Raw genomic sequence first — 15,981 nt, forward strand, 5'->3', positions numbered from 1 at the left:
TACATTTCTCCTTCTTCTCACCCCCCCCCAGCCCTTCTTCTTTCTACACTTACCCTTTCAATTTTTGCCACGGTCCACTCCGCTGTGTGTTTGCCTCTCACATCCTAGTTTTTCACTTCCGCCGGGGCCGCCAACCAACCCGAAATCCTCAAATTCTACGGCAAAAATGGAACCAGTTGACGCCGAACGCGCGCGACAGCTGTCGCTCTTCCGGCCATTAGGTACGTCCCACTCGGCCCTTGCAACGGGCCACTGAGACCGCCGGCTGCGTCCCCGTGGCGCGTCCACTGGCCCTGGTGGGCTGCGACCCGGGGGCCACCCTGGCGGGGATTACTTGTCAATCTCCTGCAGCTCCTGTCGGTTTTCCCCTCCCACTAGGTAAATACTGACCATTCACTGGCAGGCTACCAACGGAACTCCTGCGGTTACTGTAAATCAGAGGATGGTAGTATGTCATTTCCTCTCTCTATTTATGGAATGATATTCCTGACACGTCATTTCTAGGCGCCTCCTACTACGCCAGCTCTGTGGCCGTGCGCCCCGAGCACTATGGGGAGCTAATTGATCGGGGTTGGAGACGGTATGATCGCCGATCTACCCCTGTCCTAGCATGCATGTGCCTAACGTTCTGTTCTTTACATACAGATCCGGCTCGCTATACTATAAGCAGAACTTGCAGCGGTCATGCTGTCCTCACTACACGCTGAGACTCGAGGCTTCTGCTTACCAACCTCGCCGTGACCAGCGCAAGGCAATCAATGCCTGGACCAAATTTGTTCTGGGTCCCGAGTACATGCGCAAGGCAGCCAGACTGTGTCCCCGCACTCGAGAGTGAGTAATTCAGTCTGTTTATTGGCAATTGACTCCTGACAAGTTGTGCAGGGAAAAGCGACACCGAAAGTGCAACTTTGACCTGCTGTCTGCTGTTCACGAATCGGAATATAGCAACGTCAAGCGGCCCATTGATCCAGAGACGAAAAGACCCCTGGAGCCGGCGCATCGTTTCGAGGTCAACATCGAAGGAGACTCGGTTTCTCAGACGAAGTTTGAGCTTTTTTCCAAGTATCAGACAAAAGTTCATCGCGAGGACGTCTCCCGTTGGAAGACCAAGGACTTTGAGCGCTTCCTCTGCGCTGGCATCAAGCGATCTCCCGCCAAACCTACAAAGGCTAATGCAGACGAAAAAAAGCTCGGGTCATGGCATCAGTGTTATCGACTGGATGGCAAGTTGATCGCTGTTGCGGTCCTGGATCTAGTTCCCAATGGCGTGAGCTCGGTATACGTCTTGTGAGTGTCTTTTCTTCGAATTGTGGGGGTGCATTGCTAACAAGTGGTAGCTATGATCCTGAATATGAGCACTGGCAATTTGGCAAGCTCAGTGCCATGCGCGAAATTGCCTTTTGCATCGAGAACGACTATCCTTTCTACTATATGGGTAATTTTCGAACACTGTATGGCATGTGCACTGCTAATAACGGACTACAGGATACTATATCCACAGTTGCGTAAAGATGCGCTACAAGGGCGACTTCCGACCACAGTATATCCTTGGTGAGTTAACATCGATTCAGTCTTTCCACTAGAATATCATTCTAACGAGTCTGGTGCAGACCCCGAAACAAATGAATGGGATCCCTTGGCTGGCGAACTCACGGAAAAACTCAACAAGCGTTCCTATGTCTCCCTGTCACGAGACCGATCCCGATCCACAAATGCCGAGGACTCGACTTCGAGTCAGCCAATCGACAGCGATATCAATGAGGAAGAGCTTTCCCTCTTTGACCTTCACATGCCTGGTGTCTTGACTATGGATGAGGTAGAAGCATTGGACCTGGATCATTGGCACCTCCTCTACCACGGGACCTTTGTGAACATGAGTGTAACACCACCTTCTCATCTCTCTCTGAGCCACCTTGCTGACTCCATACAGGATCTCGTCGGCTGGGAAGACATGCCCATGAACAACCCACAATCACTGAAGGGAATCATTGCCGAGCTGGCCGCAGTCCTAGGCCCAACCCTTGTGAAGGACAGTGCAGTGGTTCTTTTCGACTAAAAGTGCAAAGAGCGAAGCATGTTGGTGACTGATAGCGATCTATTTACTGCATGTCTAGACTTTATCTGAATTGATCTGAAGAATGCATTTTTTAAAATTAATCTCCGTTCAAGTAATCTCATGCGCGCTTATCACACGTCATAAGAGGCACGAGCGTTTACAAGGTTCAGCCACACTGCGAGATGCTATACGAGAAATTACTATAGACCCAGGAATAGATCTGCACGGTCTATGCGGTGGCAACGGCTTGTTTGGTTGAGCAAGAACCTTCTCGTATTTCTCATCTCGAGTCTCGAATGAGTTTCACTATAATGGTAGGGAAAGAAGTCCGAACCGCACCCCATTGCGCTCTTACAATGGAAGGAGGGAAAGAACGAAGATCGGATACCTTTCTTGGTACATACAGTACCTGGTAAGCAATTAGCTAATGATCCCGAAAGATCTCGTCAGCCCTTCTATGCTTCTATCCACGATCTAATCAGCCACTCGTCTCTACTGCATATCATCCACTATACAACAAACCACACCACCACCACCACCAACAGACATAGACTCACCCCACCCATATTCCAGACACACCATTTCCCATCTCAAATATAAACATAACAAAATGGCCCAGCGGTAGTACTCACAAGCTCCTTCATCTTAATAGGCCACCCATTCGCAAACCCAATATCAACAAAGGTCTCCAACGTCGTATTCGCCGAAGCCGGCTCATTCAAGAAAGTCCCCGTCCCCGAGATAGCATTCAGCCTATTCTCCGGATCCAAATTCTGCCAAATCCACCACACTCGATCAATCATTCCATGATGATGCCAGAACGCAGGATCAGCCGGGCTAACATAAACATCTCGACCCGGATCCCCACCCATAGAATAGTGTCCACCGCCGTGCACGCCTATAGACCCTGACCCGGGAACACCTTGCATGGTCATTTGGAAGTCCCAGATATCGTTACTCTGAAGAATCAAATTCGCGACAGCGGTGTAGTTGTTGAACCGCTGTAAAATGGCGGATGTGAGATCCCGTTTCAGACAGCGCGGGTTATAGTTCAATGGGTTTGCAACCGCGGTCGCGTTTCCGCCGGGGAGAACTAAGGCCGCGGGACCTAGATTGACCGTGTAGTTCTTGAAAGGGCCGCTGGTTACGCAGCCGCCACCTGTTCCCGTGGGGAGGTCGACTATTGGGTAAGTGCCTAGGGCGAGTTGAATGTCGGCTTCGTTGGCGATGTGGACGCCATTACCCGACATTGAGGTGTCGGTGCCGTCGAAGACGGCGGATCGTTCCATGCCTTCGACGTCGGCGGACCAGTCCCAGTATCTGGTGGGAATTTTTAGAAAGGTCGTCGTCATAGAGTTGGAATGTCAATCTTACGGGAAGTCGCCAGTATAGGCGCATTCGTCGCGGAGGGCTTGTTCGAATTCGTAGATGAAGTACCGATGCCATGCTAAGAAGGTTCCCTGGGTGAAATCAGCATTTATCAATCGCATACTTGTCTGGAGTCACACACCGTGTAATGGATCTCTAATGTCTGATTAATATGCGTAGCCACGAAATCATCATATCTTGTCTTCGCTCCAGCAGCAAGAGTTGCAGGCGTTCTAGCTGGCAATTTCTGCAAACACCGCACAGACTTGATATAGGCCTTCCTTTCACCATCTGAAAAAGCTCTTCAATTCCTCCGAACCCGCACATCCTGCTCAGTACATCCCTTCTGTTGATGCTGAACAACATTATCAGTTGCAGCACGCAGAGCAATCATCGCAAGATAGTCCATCTGGAAAGCCGCTTGGGCATTTGATTTCGACGCGGCAGTGGGCAAGTCCAAAGAAGGCGAATCGCCCTGTCCGGTCTTGCGCAGGACATTGGGCATAGCCCATGTCTGCAAGAGTACAAGTCCAAGCGCGAGGAAGTGATGACTGAGCATGGTCATTTTGAAATACACCCAGAAAGCATTGTGGGAGATGGGATAGTAGGCAATATAAGTAGATCCCGTTCTCCAGCTTGGGCCCTGTAGGGCATCGATCTAGCCATGTACTCGATTTATTCCAACCAGTGATGGTCGCATGTCTAACCAACCTTAGGCCTAGCTCTCCTGAATCTGCATTGGCATGCATTGTCCTGCGTGCGATGCACACTTGATTGGGTATGTTTGCAGGGTCTAGTCAGCATCGGACCCTGGACATATCCAGTGGGGGCGAACGTAGGCTCCGCTAGTTGGACTGACGGGGCCTATTTGGATTGGCGGGGTGTTGGTGTTCTTCATCTTCTGATGGGAAGTATGAAATTGCCTGATCTGACTCTATCTCCGCGTGTTAATCCCCCAATGGACACAGAATGGGAGACGGGAAGAAGGTATGACCGTCCGGTATCTGATCGCAGTCTCCACTTAGTTGCAGAGTGCGTGAGTCCTAGGGCTCGGAAGTGTCTGGGTAGTCGAGCCCGGCCGGCTAGTGGCAAGACGCGGGAGGCTTTTCATTAACCTGTAGATTGAACCTCGGGATATATCTCTGCAGTCTTGAGCGATGTAGTTGGGGTGTGGCTATTGGCCATGTGTCGGATCTACTACAAAACAATAACCTGAACAAATGAACGTATACTCAATTGCTAAACAATAAATGAAGTAAGAGTGAGAATATGTGCCGCCTGTCTCTATCCCTATTTCCTTTTCTCTTGCATGCGCCTCTAACGGCCCGACGGATCGAGACCGGAAACGCCAGAGTGATTAGGGTTGACCGTTGAAATCCCAATGAGCCTAGACACCGCGAGCAGAACCATAAGCCTTAAATAGAGTAACGCCGAAAATCCCACACCGAATCCAATGCGAGATGACCACAGATAGAGGAGAGTGTGTAGATGTAGATCAGAACCAAAAGGAAAGCTCTACGGACGCTCATACATCTTCTTCCTGCCCATCCAATCCTAACATTGACGTTGAAGGTTTCCGCCCGGCTCCGTAGACCATTTCCATTAATTTGGCCTTTTGCCGTTCACGAACGGATCGGAGGTAATCATATGTTCCCTCTAGACCTTTGATCTGGCCATCGATGACGGCTTCGACGGGCCCGAGCATTCGTCCGGCTGCGCCGTAGCTTCCAGACCCAGTGCTACCGTCTACTCCCATGAAGCTGACGGAATCGTTACGGCGCACAAGAGGGCTCACGAGTTTGCGGCGTAAAGTCTCCAGGTTGACTTTTAACGTAAGTAAACGGCCACGGTGGTCAACGAGGAGGTGCTTGTTTGCGACAGTTCGGCTGCGCACGTTGGCGAGTAGTTTCTTGTTCTTCTCGTATTTGCGAACGGCAGCAGCATCAGGACCTAGTACGCGAGTCCAGAGAGAGCTGAGCATCTCCCCCTCGGCACGTTCTTGGGCATCTGATTCGCGGACAACCGTACGTTGCAGGTTCAGGAACTGGCGGTCGATTGATTCAAAAAGGGCAAATAGGGCCGTTGAATGGGTGAGTTCACTATTGATGGACTCTTCGAGCACGGAAAGAAACTCGGCGAATGTTCGCGTAAGAGTAGCGCGTGTGCGTTGCGCTGATGTTGGCCCGAGCACGGCCATCACTAGGTGTCCGAGGGTTGTTGTTGTTGCAGTGGTGGCAATGCCACCTTCTACTTCGGCTGTGCGCTCCAATGCACCAAGGCGCGAAAGCATATTGTGCATGTTGTCGAAGACGATGGTTGGGAGGGTACTAGGGGGTTGCGCAGATAGGGTTTCCAGTTCGCGCTTGGCCCAGTCCATCACGATCAAGATGGAGTCGATGTCTGAGTCAACGTTGGCGAAGAATCGTGTCAACTCAAGGGAGAGTGACTTAAGTGAGTCGGATAGCTCATCTAGCTGGCGCACAATGATAGGCGCACTGGTCATGTTGGTACCACGCACCGACTCGCTCAAGTCCCAGACAGCCACGCCCGTTTCTTGAAGGGTACCAATCTGTTGGACACCATTTTCTGAATAGTAGATCAATGGTTCAAAAGAGCGTGCAAATCCTGAAAGCTTTACTAGATCCGGGATTGATTGAGGCAGACCGGGGAGAAGCAATGCGCGCATAAACGCAACGGACACCAACAGTATGAGAACGGACAGGGTAGTGTTGGACTTGGAACTTGTAATACGATCAAACTTGTTGCGCAGATAGCCAAAGAGGGCAGCAATGGGCTCGCGATGTTGGACTTCGGCGCGCACGGCAAATCGAATGTCTTCAAGTCATGCGCAAGAACAAGTTAGTGCTTCTGTGCATGCAGAGAAGGGTATATACCCAGGTCAGGCAATGCCTACAGTTACTCAAGTTCTCGGGGCCAAACCCCATCCCATCGTCCTCAGGACTGTTGGGGCTATTGTGAGTTGCACCGGGGCTCTGCGCAGGTCGGGGGCTGGGGGATCGTCCTATCTGTGGGGTACCTGGGCCCATGGGCAGGGGTACATTGGCTGCAACTGTGACATCGCCTGACTCGGCATCGTCGTTTGCCTTTCCCTTGCTGGGACCCTCGGGGGCATCCTCATACTGGGGACTAGGCTCGCGCGACGCGGAAGGCGACTGGCCCAGACCAACCGTAGGCTTCAACTCTAGGCGCTCGTGGAGATTGCCCTGGCGCAAGTAGGGCTGGTGACGGTACCAGCCGCTGCCCTGGACATAATCGTGCTGGCGCAAACCAGGCGGCGACCAGCGGTCATCGGCGGGATCTTCCTCGCCGTCGGATTCTTCAGAACGAAAGCCAGAGTGCTGTGACGGCAATCCAAAGAGTGGAGAGCGGTGCGCATTGCTGTTGTTTTCAAAGTCTTCCAGCGACGCATCCAGCGACGGATGGTCGTCGAAGACGTGGTCAAGCTCATCCAACATGGTGGACGGCGTCTTGCGATGCTGGCGCTTCCAAAGCGGGGCAGAGTCGCAGCGACGCAGCGCACCGAGGCCTGCGATCGCGATACTTGTTGGTTCAATGGCTGGAATCAGGGCGGTTAGTGCAAGCGCCCTGCAATGCTCTCATATGATAAATGATACGGGGTGTTGCTGTGCGGTTAGAAGAGCGTAGAGCGTAGTCAATCGACCCCGCGCGCCAAAATGCGATGCGATAGAATGCGATGCGACGAAAGTAGTTTCAGGAGGGGCTTCAGGACCCGGGAGAAGCGAATTCAATGTATAATCGAGTTCTGGGACAGTCGCGATCGAGCATCAACGATGTTGAACAGGACCAGAAACGAGGAACTTGTTGAAGAAGAGACGACAGTCTACACGATGCGAGGCCTCACATCTGAAGAGGAGGCTGGGCCAATCAGTTCGAGTCATGTGTGCCAGGAGGGACGAAGCCACGGGGAGTCACTGCATGTACATCCTTGTACTGAAGCATACAAGTTTAGTGGTGGAGAGACCTCGGTGTACCCGCCCCCGGTGCCTGACCGCCATTGTCGCCCAATCGATGTGTCTGATTGCCCCAGCACCTGAAACACATTCTTCCGTTTTGGGGCTTGTAGCCACCCCCTAGGTCCGTAGTCTCCTAGTTTCCACTACCGTTCGTGCCGTACGATAGAGTCGCTGCAGATATGGATCCGTCTACCAGTACCTGCATACCAGCCCTGCAGCCACTACGCTAACATCCTGGGAAGTGATGACGAGAAGAGAGAAAAGATTCAAAATCTATTGCGGGTCAAACATGATAATCTCCGATAATATTACATGCCCAGTCCCTTGGATGCCCGAAAGTCGGCCCACGGCGACAACCGAATCCCAGACGTCTATCATTCCACGGGACGGGGTGTGAGAACGAGAACATAATGCCGTGGGGGAATAATTCATCATGTCATTTAAGCAGTTGACTCCTTGAGGTAGCTGTGGAGGTTGCATTAGCGGGCGATCTGGAATCGTGGCTGTAGAGAAAACATACGTGATGAGATCGTTGCGTTCCTTGCCCTTCTTGAGGCCACCGAAGGCCATCTTGGTGCCAGGAATGAACTTCTTGGGGTTCTCGAGGTACTTGAACTGTGGGGAACAAGAGTGTTAGCAGGCCGTGGCGGTCATGGGATCGGAGCTGCGGTTCTTACCAGAGTGTCCTCGTCCCAGGTGACACCAGCACCCTTGTTGGCGTCGGTGTAGGAGTAGCCCTCGACCTGACCGGACTTACGGCCGAACAGACCGTGCAGCTTGGGGCCGACCTTGTTGGCACCGTCAGCCTCGACGGAGTGGCACTGAGCGCAGCGGGTCTGGAAGAGCTTGGCGCCCTTGGCAGAGTCACCTGAATAAGGAATTGTATTAGACAGCTGTTTGGCTTCGATGAGGTTGGGCTTCGGCTTTGGGTTCGGCCTGGGCTGCCTCCATTTCCCAGACCATGTGCAGGAGACCGATGGTCCCGATCACATCGAGGCCGGTCATGGTGACAGCGCAGGTGGAGTCTGACGTCTGGAGGCTGGAGTGCGGTGTCTGGAAATGCAATTGCGGTGCTTGCGCGAACGTGGATGTTGATGGTTCAAGGTCGCAAGTGAGAGTTGGAAGTCGCGAGTGATGAGAGCGCGATTGAGTTGAGCGCTGGGCACAGCCGGTGCTCTCAATTGAGCAGGCGCGGTCGAGCTCTACTCGCTTTTCTCTTCATCTCGTCTCCGTCCTTCTCGTCGCTGTCGCGCGACACCGCAGAGTCTCGGGCTTCCAGGCCAGACCAAAGCCCAAGGGGGAGGAGAGTAGACAGGGGGGTTAGCTTACCGGGAGCGAAAGAAGCGTCCTTGCCCATTTTGAATGATGTGTAATTAAAGGAGGATTAAAGAGAATAAGACAGCTGTACAGTCCGGAACAGAAAGAAGAAATGACAAGCAAGATTTTCCCGTGGTTTTGTACCTGCGGCCCCCGTCGGCTCCCGTGACACGGGTCGGAACCAATCAGCGTGGACATAATTCAGTTTCGCGGACAAGATCGGGATGTCTCGGTGAGTCGCTGCTTTCCTGTTTTCTCCTTCTATACCGGGGATTTTTCTTCCCTTCTGATGATTCAGACCTCCATCCGTTCGTCCTTATCCTACGGTCCCTCTCTCTTCTCCAACTCTTCCTTCGTACGCTCGCCGCGCCCGCCACCGACCCTCCCGTACCGATACTTGTTCTACCGGTGATCTCATACCGTCATCATCCTTTCTCCCCCAATTAAAACATGGCCAGGACGTTTACTACAAGCTACTGGTCTCACTGATCAATGCCCGTCAACATCGTCTGATCTCGTCCTTGTTGCGGCCCCTTTACCCCCTTGAGAACTGGAGAAGCGCCTCTCCCGGTCCACCACGGATGCGAAATGCATCCACTTTCATTCGCCCACGCTGCTCCGCAGTACCGGATTTGATCCGATGCCGTGGGTCCTGAGCCACCGCCGTTGATACTGCGTCACTTCGCTTTTTTCCGCCAATTGAACTATGATGCGTGTGCTGACTGCGCGGCGCTGGTCTGCTCAGCGTGGAGCCATGTGAAGTGCTCAATGGCATGGTGATGACACTGTACACGAAACCATGTAGAGAGACCCATGCAGCAAACTTGTAATAATGTAGAAAAGCAAAGACCTAGGTATGCTCCACGGCCGGTTTTCGCCAAAAAAAAGACTTTTAGCCGGGGAATGCTCAAGCCGAGACTGCAGGCGTTCTTGTAGCGCGGCCCGAGAAACTTCCAACCTGGGTCACGTGCCATCCGAGAAAACCCCGGTCGGGGAAAACACTGCGCATACCGAACCTCTAGAGCTCCATATCAGCTACCAGCACAACGCATCGGTGACATCTCGCCCACAATGCCCGCCCCGACAATTCCTCCATTCCTCCTCCCTAGAGGCCTACCCACAGCCCGCACCCTGCGTACCCTGCAGCACCAGCAACGTGCCATCAACAGCGCCCGCTGCTTCACCTCGACCAGCCCAGCATCAGCCAAAAAAGCCGACAAAGGCCGCACCCTAGCCCAACCAGATAAATTTCGCCCCCCATCTCACCCAGCTCGCCTCGTCGCAGCACGCGCCTCGCCAACAGGCCAACCCATAAACTATGGCCCCCGCCTAACGGAAGCACAACGCGAAGCCCAAAAAACAAAGCAATACCCCAACATGTTCCCGCCGGAAGGAACGGTCATGTTCAAGTTCCTCACGAGTCGCTGGATCCACGTGTGGATCGCAATGTCCATCTTAACCTCTCTCGCGGTCTTTGTGTTCTCGACGAACTTTAAAGCGAGATCGCCCTTTGCGCACCTGCTTCCGGCGTGGTCAGGACTCTTGTCGCATCCTATTGATACGGTCTCGCAGTTCTTGCAGGTGTGGAGGATGGACGTGCAGCATAATTCGCTGCGTGTGAGGGAGCAGAGACATCGGAGGGTTGAGGATGCGGAGAAGAGGAGACAGTATCGTGTTGCGCATGGGCTTGAGGAGCCGAATGAGTCGGATAAAAAGGCGCAGGAGGGGAAGGAGGTGGAAGTGGATGATCAGAGTCCTGTTGCTATCGCGGAGGGGGAGTTCGTGGATTGGGAAGGGAAAAAGAAGCCTGTCAAGAAGTGGCTTGGTATCTGGTGAGGGGCTTGTACTGTAGCCCCTGGCTGTAGTATAGGATGGACGGCCGGAGAGCTCGGAGTGAGTTACGTGTGGATATGGACAATGCATTGTATAGTATATCTTTCGTTTGGAGTTACATTTACACTCTGGTATTACATGATCATGAATCCCTTCTCTGATATTTTGCGGGTATATAAAAGCTTGATTTTTGAGCTTGGTGCAGCTCGATGTTGACATAGATCATACCACTTCGACGCCCTCCAATCCCTCAAGCACTTCCTCGCCAACGCCACCCTTTTTCAACACTGTTCGGACCATATTCGCAACAACGCTGCGCTTGACGCCGCCGCGGCGGGGGCGCCACACGCCCGAAACTTCTTCTTCGCCGGTAGCCTGGGTGAGCGCATTCTCCTCGGCAGGCGTAGCACCAAGCATGTTTACGTTCTCCGAGTTAGGAATACCTGGTTGCGTGAGTCGAGATGGAGGGTCGATAGTACGGATCGAAAGCAATTTCAAGCCCCCGCCCTCGCCGCGAGTAACAGAAATAGCAAGAACGGCGTCCGCAACGGCGATTTCCTCTCGATTCGGGTCAAAGATGACATTGTCACCTACTGAGATGACGAGCAGTGTCACCGGCGGGCGGACATGTTGTGAAGGTGACTTTTTCAACGTGCTAGAAGAGCGCGGGTAGAGATACTCCGCAACAGCCCAGTCATCGTCGAAGAAAGGATCCTCCTCGCCCTGCGACTTGAGCTTAGGGAGTTTGGTGGACAAAAGAGCAAGATGGGTCGTGAGGGAAAGGAGCGGGAGAGGGTATGAAAGAGGTTGAGAAAGAAGCAGGACCTAGAAGACAATTAGTTCAGCATCCCAAGAAATCCCAAAATTCCGCAAGAGATAACGATTCTCCACTCACATCAATGTACAGCCGCCAATGCCACCGTTTGTTAATGACCAATCTCCCCTTAAGTCCACCAGCCATACCGCTCTCATCGGCGCCAACAGAACCAACCAGCGACTCGCGCATCATCTCAGATAAGAAAACAGGCAGAGCATCATCATCCCGGAACCCGGGAATCTCAATAGACATCTGAACCCATGACCCATGTCCCGAAACAGCAGCTGAACCCTCTTGGCTCTCGCGATCATGGTTGGGATCGAATTCCCGCGCATCGAGTGTATCCGCCGACAGAGTCGTCCTCTCGACCTCCGCCTTGACGCCAACGATAGCCTGCGTGCCGTCCGCAAAGCCGATGCGCGCGCTACCGTTTGTACCGGGCAGGATGTTCGTTTCGGCGGTTAAGGGCCGAAATTGAGTTGGTGAGCGGCCATCGGGCCGGATGGGGCTTCCTGGGAGGGAGAGGGAGGTGTAGAGGTAGGAGAGCTCGGCGGGGGAGAGGTGAGGTGTTTGGGAGGCTGATGAGGCCTGCCTTTGGTTTGACATTGTGCTTCTGCGGAGGTGTTCTCAAGCTTGGAGATTGCAAAGCGACTTGCGATAGTCACTTGCAAGTTGGAATGGGACAGGTTCGGTATTGTGAGGGGACCTGCTATTTAGAATTTTGGAAATACTTGTTCCAGTCCGACCTGAGGCAGGGTCTCGAATGCAGAAATGACACTAGTCAACTGCTGGAGACGAAGTTTGAGGGGAATTCAATTGCGGGAAAAAAGTGAGGAAGAGAAGCATGCTCGATTGGGAAATCTTGATGGCCGCCGGATTATCAATGTTCCGAACTAGTCGCTACAGCGCAGCTATGTAATGATGGTTCGGAAACGTCAAGTCTCAACCTTATAGCTGTCTTACTAAGTAAAGATCTACTGATAAAAAAATAAGATATATCAAATGAGAACCTTAGAATTATGCATAACAGTATATATATAATTAGCGCATGGCCGTATGCTGTGTTATATTACATTTGGAGACTGGGCCCAGCCAGCCCAGAGACCTGCAAGGGTGAAGATTATACACGAAAGAGCGAACATGAAGTTTGGGACAATATGCAGGAGCCAATAGGAGAGGAAAGACAGGACGGCAAGATAGGACGACAAGTAGCCAGGCAATGTACAATGGGGGAACAAGTATATAGACAAAAGAAATGAGCGCCATGTTCATGGAAAATGGGTAGATGCCAGTGGAAAAGGGATTGGTATATAAATGCGGCTTGCGCGTGGTGGTATCAAAGTAACAAGAGACTGTGCAACGCCCCTTCAAAAATGATCAGACAAGTGAAAGGACTCCAGGAATTTTCCGAGAGAAAAGTAAACAAGGGTGCGAGGCCGGATCCATCTATCAAGGGCCTATAGGGGTATGAATGGTGAAAATGTGAAATGTGAAAAAGATGAAAAAGATGCAAAGGGCAGGACAACAAATGCCCGGAAAAATCAAAACCTGAACGACCAGACCTTGAGAAAAGAAAACCAGTACGCCTATCTCGGTTTGTATCCAATTCTTGCGCAATTTCGCCAGATTTTATAGCCTCACGGCCAGGAGAGAGTGTGATGGGTGGTGAGTTTCGAAATGATCGTAGAGAGAGTGTGGCTTTTGTTTAGATGTAGTTGGATCCAGAGAAGTGAGTGGATGCTTTGTGATTCCACTCCGATTCCTCGTAAGGAGGGGTCGGCCATTGGCGGTTGGAGTTCGCGTCCGTCTTGGCTGTGACCTGCTTGACGGGTGTCTCGAAGTACCCATCAGCCTTGGCCGTGGGCGAAGGGGTAGGGTAAGGGCTCGGCAATGCGCGTGAGTTGTCCGTTGGCCGGTGAGGCATGCTGGTAGGGTTGCCAGCCAGCGATTGGGTCAGCGCCAAGCGTCGGGCAGCCTTGTGTGTCGAGTGCAGCACCTCGTCGAGTAGCTCATCCTCCTCCTCCGGTGTTTCGTAGCGGTGAACTGGGTGAGAGGTCATTTGCATCGCGCGTCGCGTCCGGCTGGAGATGGGAGCCGGGTTGCTGGTAGGCATCGATTGTCGCTTGATGATACTGCCTTCGGGACCGGCGTTCAAGTGCACAGGAACATTGTGCGTGGAGGAATCCAAAGTATACTTCACACTCTGAAGAGCTCTGTCAAGTTCGCTCAGATCGGAATGAGTCTTAGACTCATGCACGTTAGTACCGTCCAGGGCGATCGAAGAGCGGTTAGACCATGGGATGCAGCCAGCATTAGCTTCGACATCGTCACTCGGTGCCGCAGCTTGGTTGCGGCCAGAAAGCCTGCGAGCGCGCTTACGCAAATGCGAGAAGAAGCTCTCCTTGGTGGTTGGTGTCGTGTTACCAGAACCGTTCAACATCCTCTCAGCCTCCTGGCGGTGGGCATCCGAATAGTGGTTGCCATTGGAGTTGACAGACAGCTGCCGACCAATCTTCTTGCTCGCCTGGGTTGCATCAGATTGGGACGACCTGGACGCTTCGCTGTGCGCCACGGTCGCATTGGCCTGTGCCGTGACCGAGTTGGAGAGAGGAGAGACAGGGCGAATAGAAGGGAGAATGGGCATCGGGGCACCGTTGGCCCAAGTGGCCCGCTTGGTGTTTGCGGGACGAGCCTTGACCGGCTGGATCTCAGGCACGGTGCTGTACGAGACGGCAGGAGGTCTTGCAGGGCTGTCATTTTCAACACCGGGAACAGGGCTTTCAGAGCGACCAATCAACGATCGGCGGAACCAAGAGGGCTTCGTAGACAGAGTGGGAGAGTCGTTAGGAGAAAGAGTGGTGGACTTGAAGCTCTTTTCGGATTGTTTACGGCCCAGCAACCGCGACGAGGTGGAAGACTTGGGTCGTAGCGGGTCAACCGCATCCGTGAAGTACTCATGGTTCAAGGCCTGGGTGGAAGTTGGGCGGACCTTGGGGTCCCACATCAGACACCAAGTGACGAGCTCGCTCAGAGCAGCAGGCCAATGTGTCGGAGGAAGAACGGAGTCCATAGAGTGCGGTGCCATCTTGGGGAAAGTGAAGCCCAGCTTGTGCGCCAATCGCGAACCTTCGCGCCATTCACCACCGCCAATCTTGGCACCAGACTTGCTGTACCAGTTGCCGGGGCTGCCCATAATCTCGCAGACGCGCCAAACCTGGTCGACCTCGTTGCCTCCGGGGAACAAGGGCTTCAGAGTAGCGATCTCCACTGCCATAGCACCGATGGCCCACATATCCACGGGCGCTGAGTATTCTCCGGCACGAAGAAGCACTTCGGGGGCGCGGTACCAGCGCGTTGAGACGTAGGTGGTGTATGGTTGTTTGGAGTGGGTCTCGCGAGCGAGACCAAAGTCGGCGATCTTCACGGTATAAGTCGGGGGAGTAGAAGGAGGAGTGACGAGGTTAGAGTAGCGGCTGAAGGTGGAGTCATTGGGGGCGGAGGTCGACACCAGGATGTTCTCGGGTTTGATATCGCGGTGGAAGAAGTGGTGGGCGTGGATGTGATCCAATCCAGAGAGGATCTGGAAGAGGATGCTCTTGACATGCTTGCCTTCGAAGTACTTGTGGTCACGGGCCTTCATCAACTGATACAAGTTGCCGTCCATATACTCCATGCAGATGTGCAGTTTGCGGGATAGAGGGTCGAGGAAGATGTCGAGAGCGGGAACGAGATGCGGGTGAATGGGGAGGGTCCGCAGGAAGATCACCTCACGAAGCTCCAAGCATGGTTGCAATGAGTCGAAGGTCTTCTTCATCGTTTTAATTGCGACCTTGGGTCAAGTTAGTTGAAAGCTCAGGTCAACCGGTGACGTAGCTACATACCATCGTTCCTCGCCGCGCGATGTGAGATCCGGCGGTCCGTACACGTGCAACAGCAACGCTACCGAAGCTTCCATCACCAACCTCTTTCATCACCTGGAATCGTTCTTCGAGCGTCGCCATTGATGCTTGAGCTCTCCTTGAGGGAGAGTCGTATGTGACGGTCATGGTGTGCGTCTCTTCAGATCTGCCTGCAGAAGAAGAGCGGTGGGATCTAATTTGGGGGGTCAGCGGCCAGACCTCGACGCGTCATGCAAGCAGTCTCACATTAGAGAGGGTTCGAGCTTTTCCCACGATAGCTAGAGGGAAGTATTCAATTGGGACAGGTGCTCATCATCCGCAGGGATATAATAGGTTGGGGTTGCCGAGTAAGGAGTGACGGAATAGTTGGAAGGAGGATATAGGGATGTATAGAGGGGAGAGGGGGAGGGGGAAGAGGTCATGGATCCAAAAGAACGGGCACGATGCAATAAAAAGGAATTCAACCCAGAATAGGAGAGGACCCGTTCTGGGTGTGGGAACAGTCGATCGAAGGCCGAGGAGGAAACCCCTGACGCGCTGACAGCTTGACTTCCCAGACGGGGCCGTGGAGACGGTAAATTAACCACGTTAAGACGGCGCAGATCAGTCCAGGACTAAATAGGCTTGGGTTAAATTGGCCCCGGGATAGTCACCTGGGTCAATAAACAGGAGTATAGTGTGGGTAGAAGGAAGAAA

At 53.0% G+C, this 15,981-nt stretch overlaps 6 protein-coding genes across 6 annotated transcripts; 2 read left to right on the forward strand and 4 right to left on the reverse strand.

Annotated features, from left to right (window-relative positions):
• Nucleotides 1-166: 166 nt before the first annotated feature.
• Nucleotides 167-2,056, forward strand: N7443_008627 (arginyltransferase; the record flags this gene model as incomplete). The annotated part of the gene is made up of 8 exons (XM_056888683.1): nt 167-221; nt 404-448; nt 505-580; nt 646-831; nt 883-1,287; nt 1,338-1,435; nt 1,486-1,551; nt 1,611-2,056. 8 exons carry the CDS (start codon nt 167-169, stop codon nt 2,054-2,056), a joined length of 1,377 nt encoding a protein of 458 aa, XP_056737985.1.
• A 590-nt stretch (nt 2,057-2,646) lies between these two features.
• N7443_008628 (tyrosinase family protein) lies at nt 2,647-3,989 on the reverse strand (the record flags this gene model as incomplete). Its single annotated transcript, XM_056888684.1, has 4 exons — nt 2,647-3,376; nt 3,431-3,516; nt 3,567-3,715; nt 3,764-3,989. 4 exons carry the CDS (start codon nt 3,987-3,989, stop codon nt 2,647-2,649), a joined length of 1,191 nt encoding a protein of 396 aa, XP_056737986.1.
• A 960-nt stretch (nt 3,990-4,949) lies between these two features.
• Nucleotides 4,950-8,776, reverse strand: N7443_008629 (c-type cytochrome; the record flags this gene model as incomplete). Its single annotated transcript, XM_056888685.1, has 5 exons — nt 4,950-6,259; nt 6,339-6,985; nt 7,940-8,034; nt 8,097-8,287; nt 8,749-8,776. 5 exons carry the CDS (start codon nt 8,774-8,776, stop codon nt 4,950-4,952), a joined length of 2,271 nt encoding a protein of 756 aa, XP_056737987.1.
• Nucleotides 8,777-9,807: 1,031 nt separating this feature from the next.
• Nucleotides 9,808-10,572, forward strand: N7443_008630 (uncharacterized protein; the record flags this gene model as incomplete). The annotated part of the gene is made up of 1 exon (XM_056888686.1): nt 9,808-10,572. The coding sequence occupies one exon, from the start codon at nt 9,808-9,810 to the stop codon at nt 10,570-10,572; it is 765 nt and encodes a 254-aa protein (XP_056737988.1).
• Nucleotides 10,573-10,791: 219 nt separating this feature from the next.
• On the reverse strand, nt 10,792-11,992 carry N7443_008631 (exosome non-catalytic core subunit RRP42; the record flags this gene model as incomplete). The annotated part of the gene is made up of 2 exons (XM_056888687.1): nt 10,792-11,394; nt 11,465-11,992. The coding sequence occupies 2 exons, from the start codon at nt 11,990-11,992 to the stop codon at nt 10,792-10,794; spliced, it is 1,131 nt and encodes a 376-aa protein (XP_056737989.1).
• A 1,099-nt stretch (nt 11,993-13,091) lies between these two features.
• Nucleotides 13,092-15,432, reverse strand: N7443_008632 (serine/threonine-protein kinase; the record flags this gene model as incomplete). Its single annotated transcript, XM_056888688.1, has 2 exons — nt 13,092-15,215; nt 15,268-15,432. 2 exons carry the CDS (start codon nt 15,430-15,432, stop codon nt 13,092-13,094), a joined length of 2,289 nt encoding a protein of 762 aa, XP_056737990.1.
• Between the last annotated feature and the right edge of the window lie 549 nt (nt 15,433-15,981).

This window comes from Penicillium atrosanguineum (genome assembly GCF_028827265.1).
Source record: "Penicillium atrosanguineum strain IBT 20685 chromosome Unknown utg000007l_segment0_segment0, whole genome shotgun sequence".
Classification (NCBI taxonomy): Eukaryota; Fungi; Ascomycota; class Eurotiomycetes; order Eurotiales; family Aspergillaceae; genus Penicillium; species Penicillium atrosanguineum.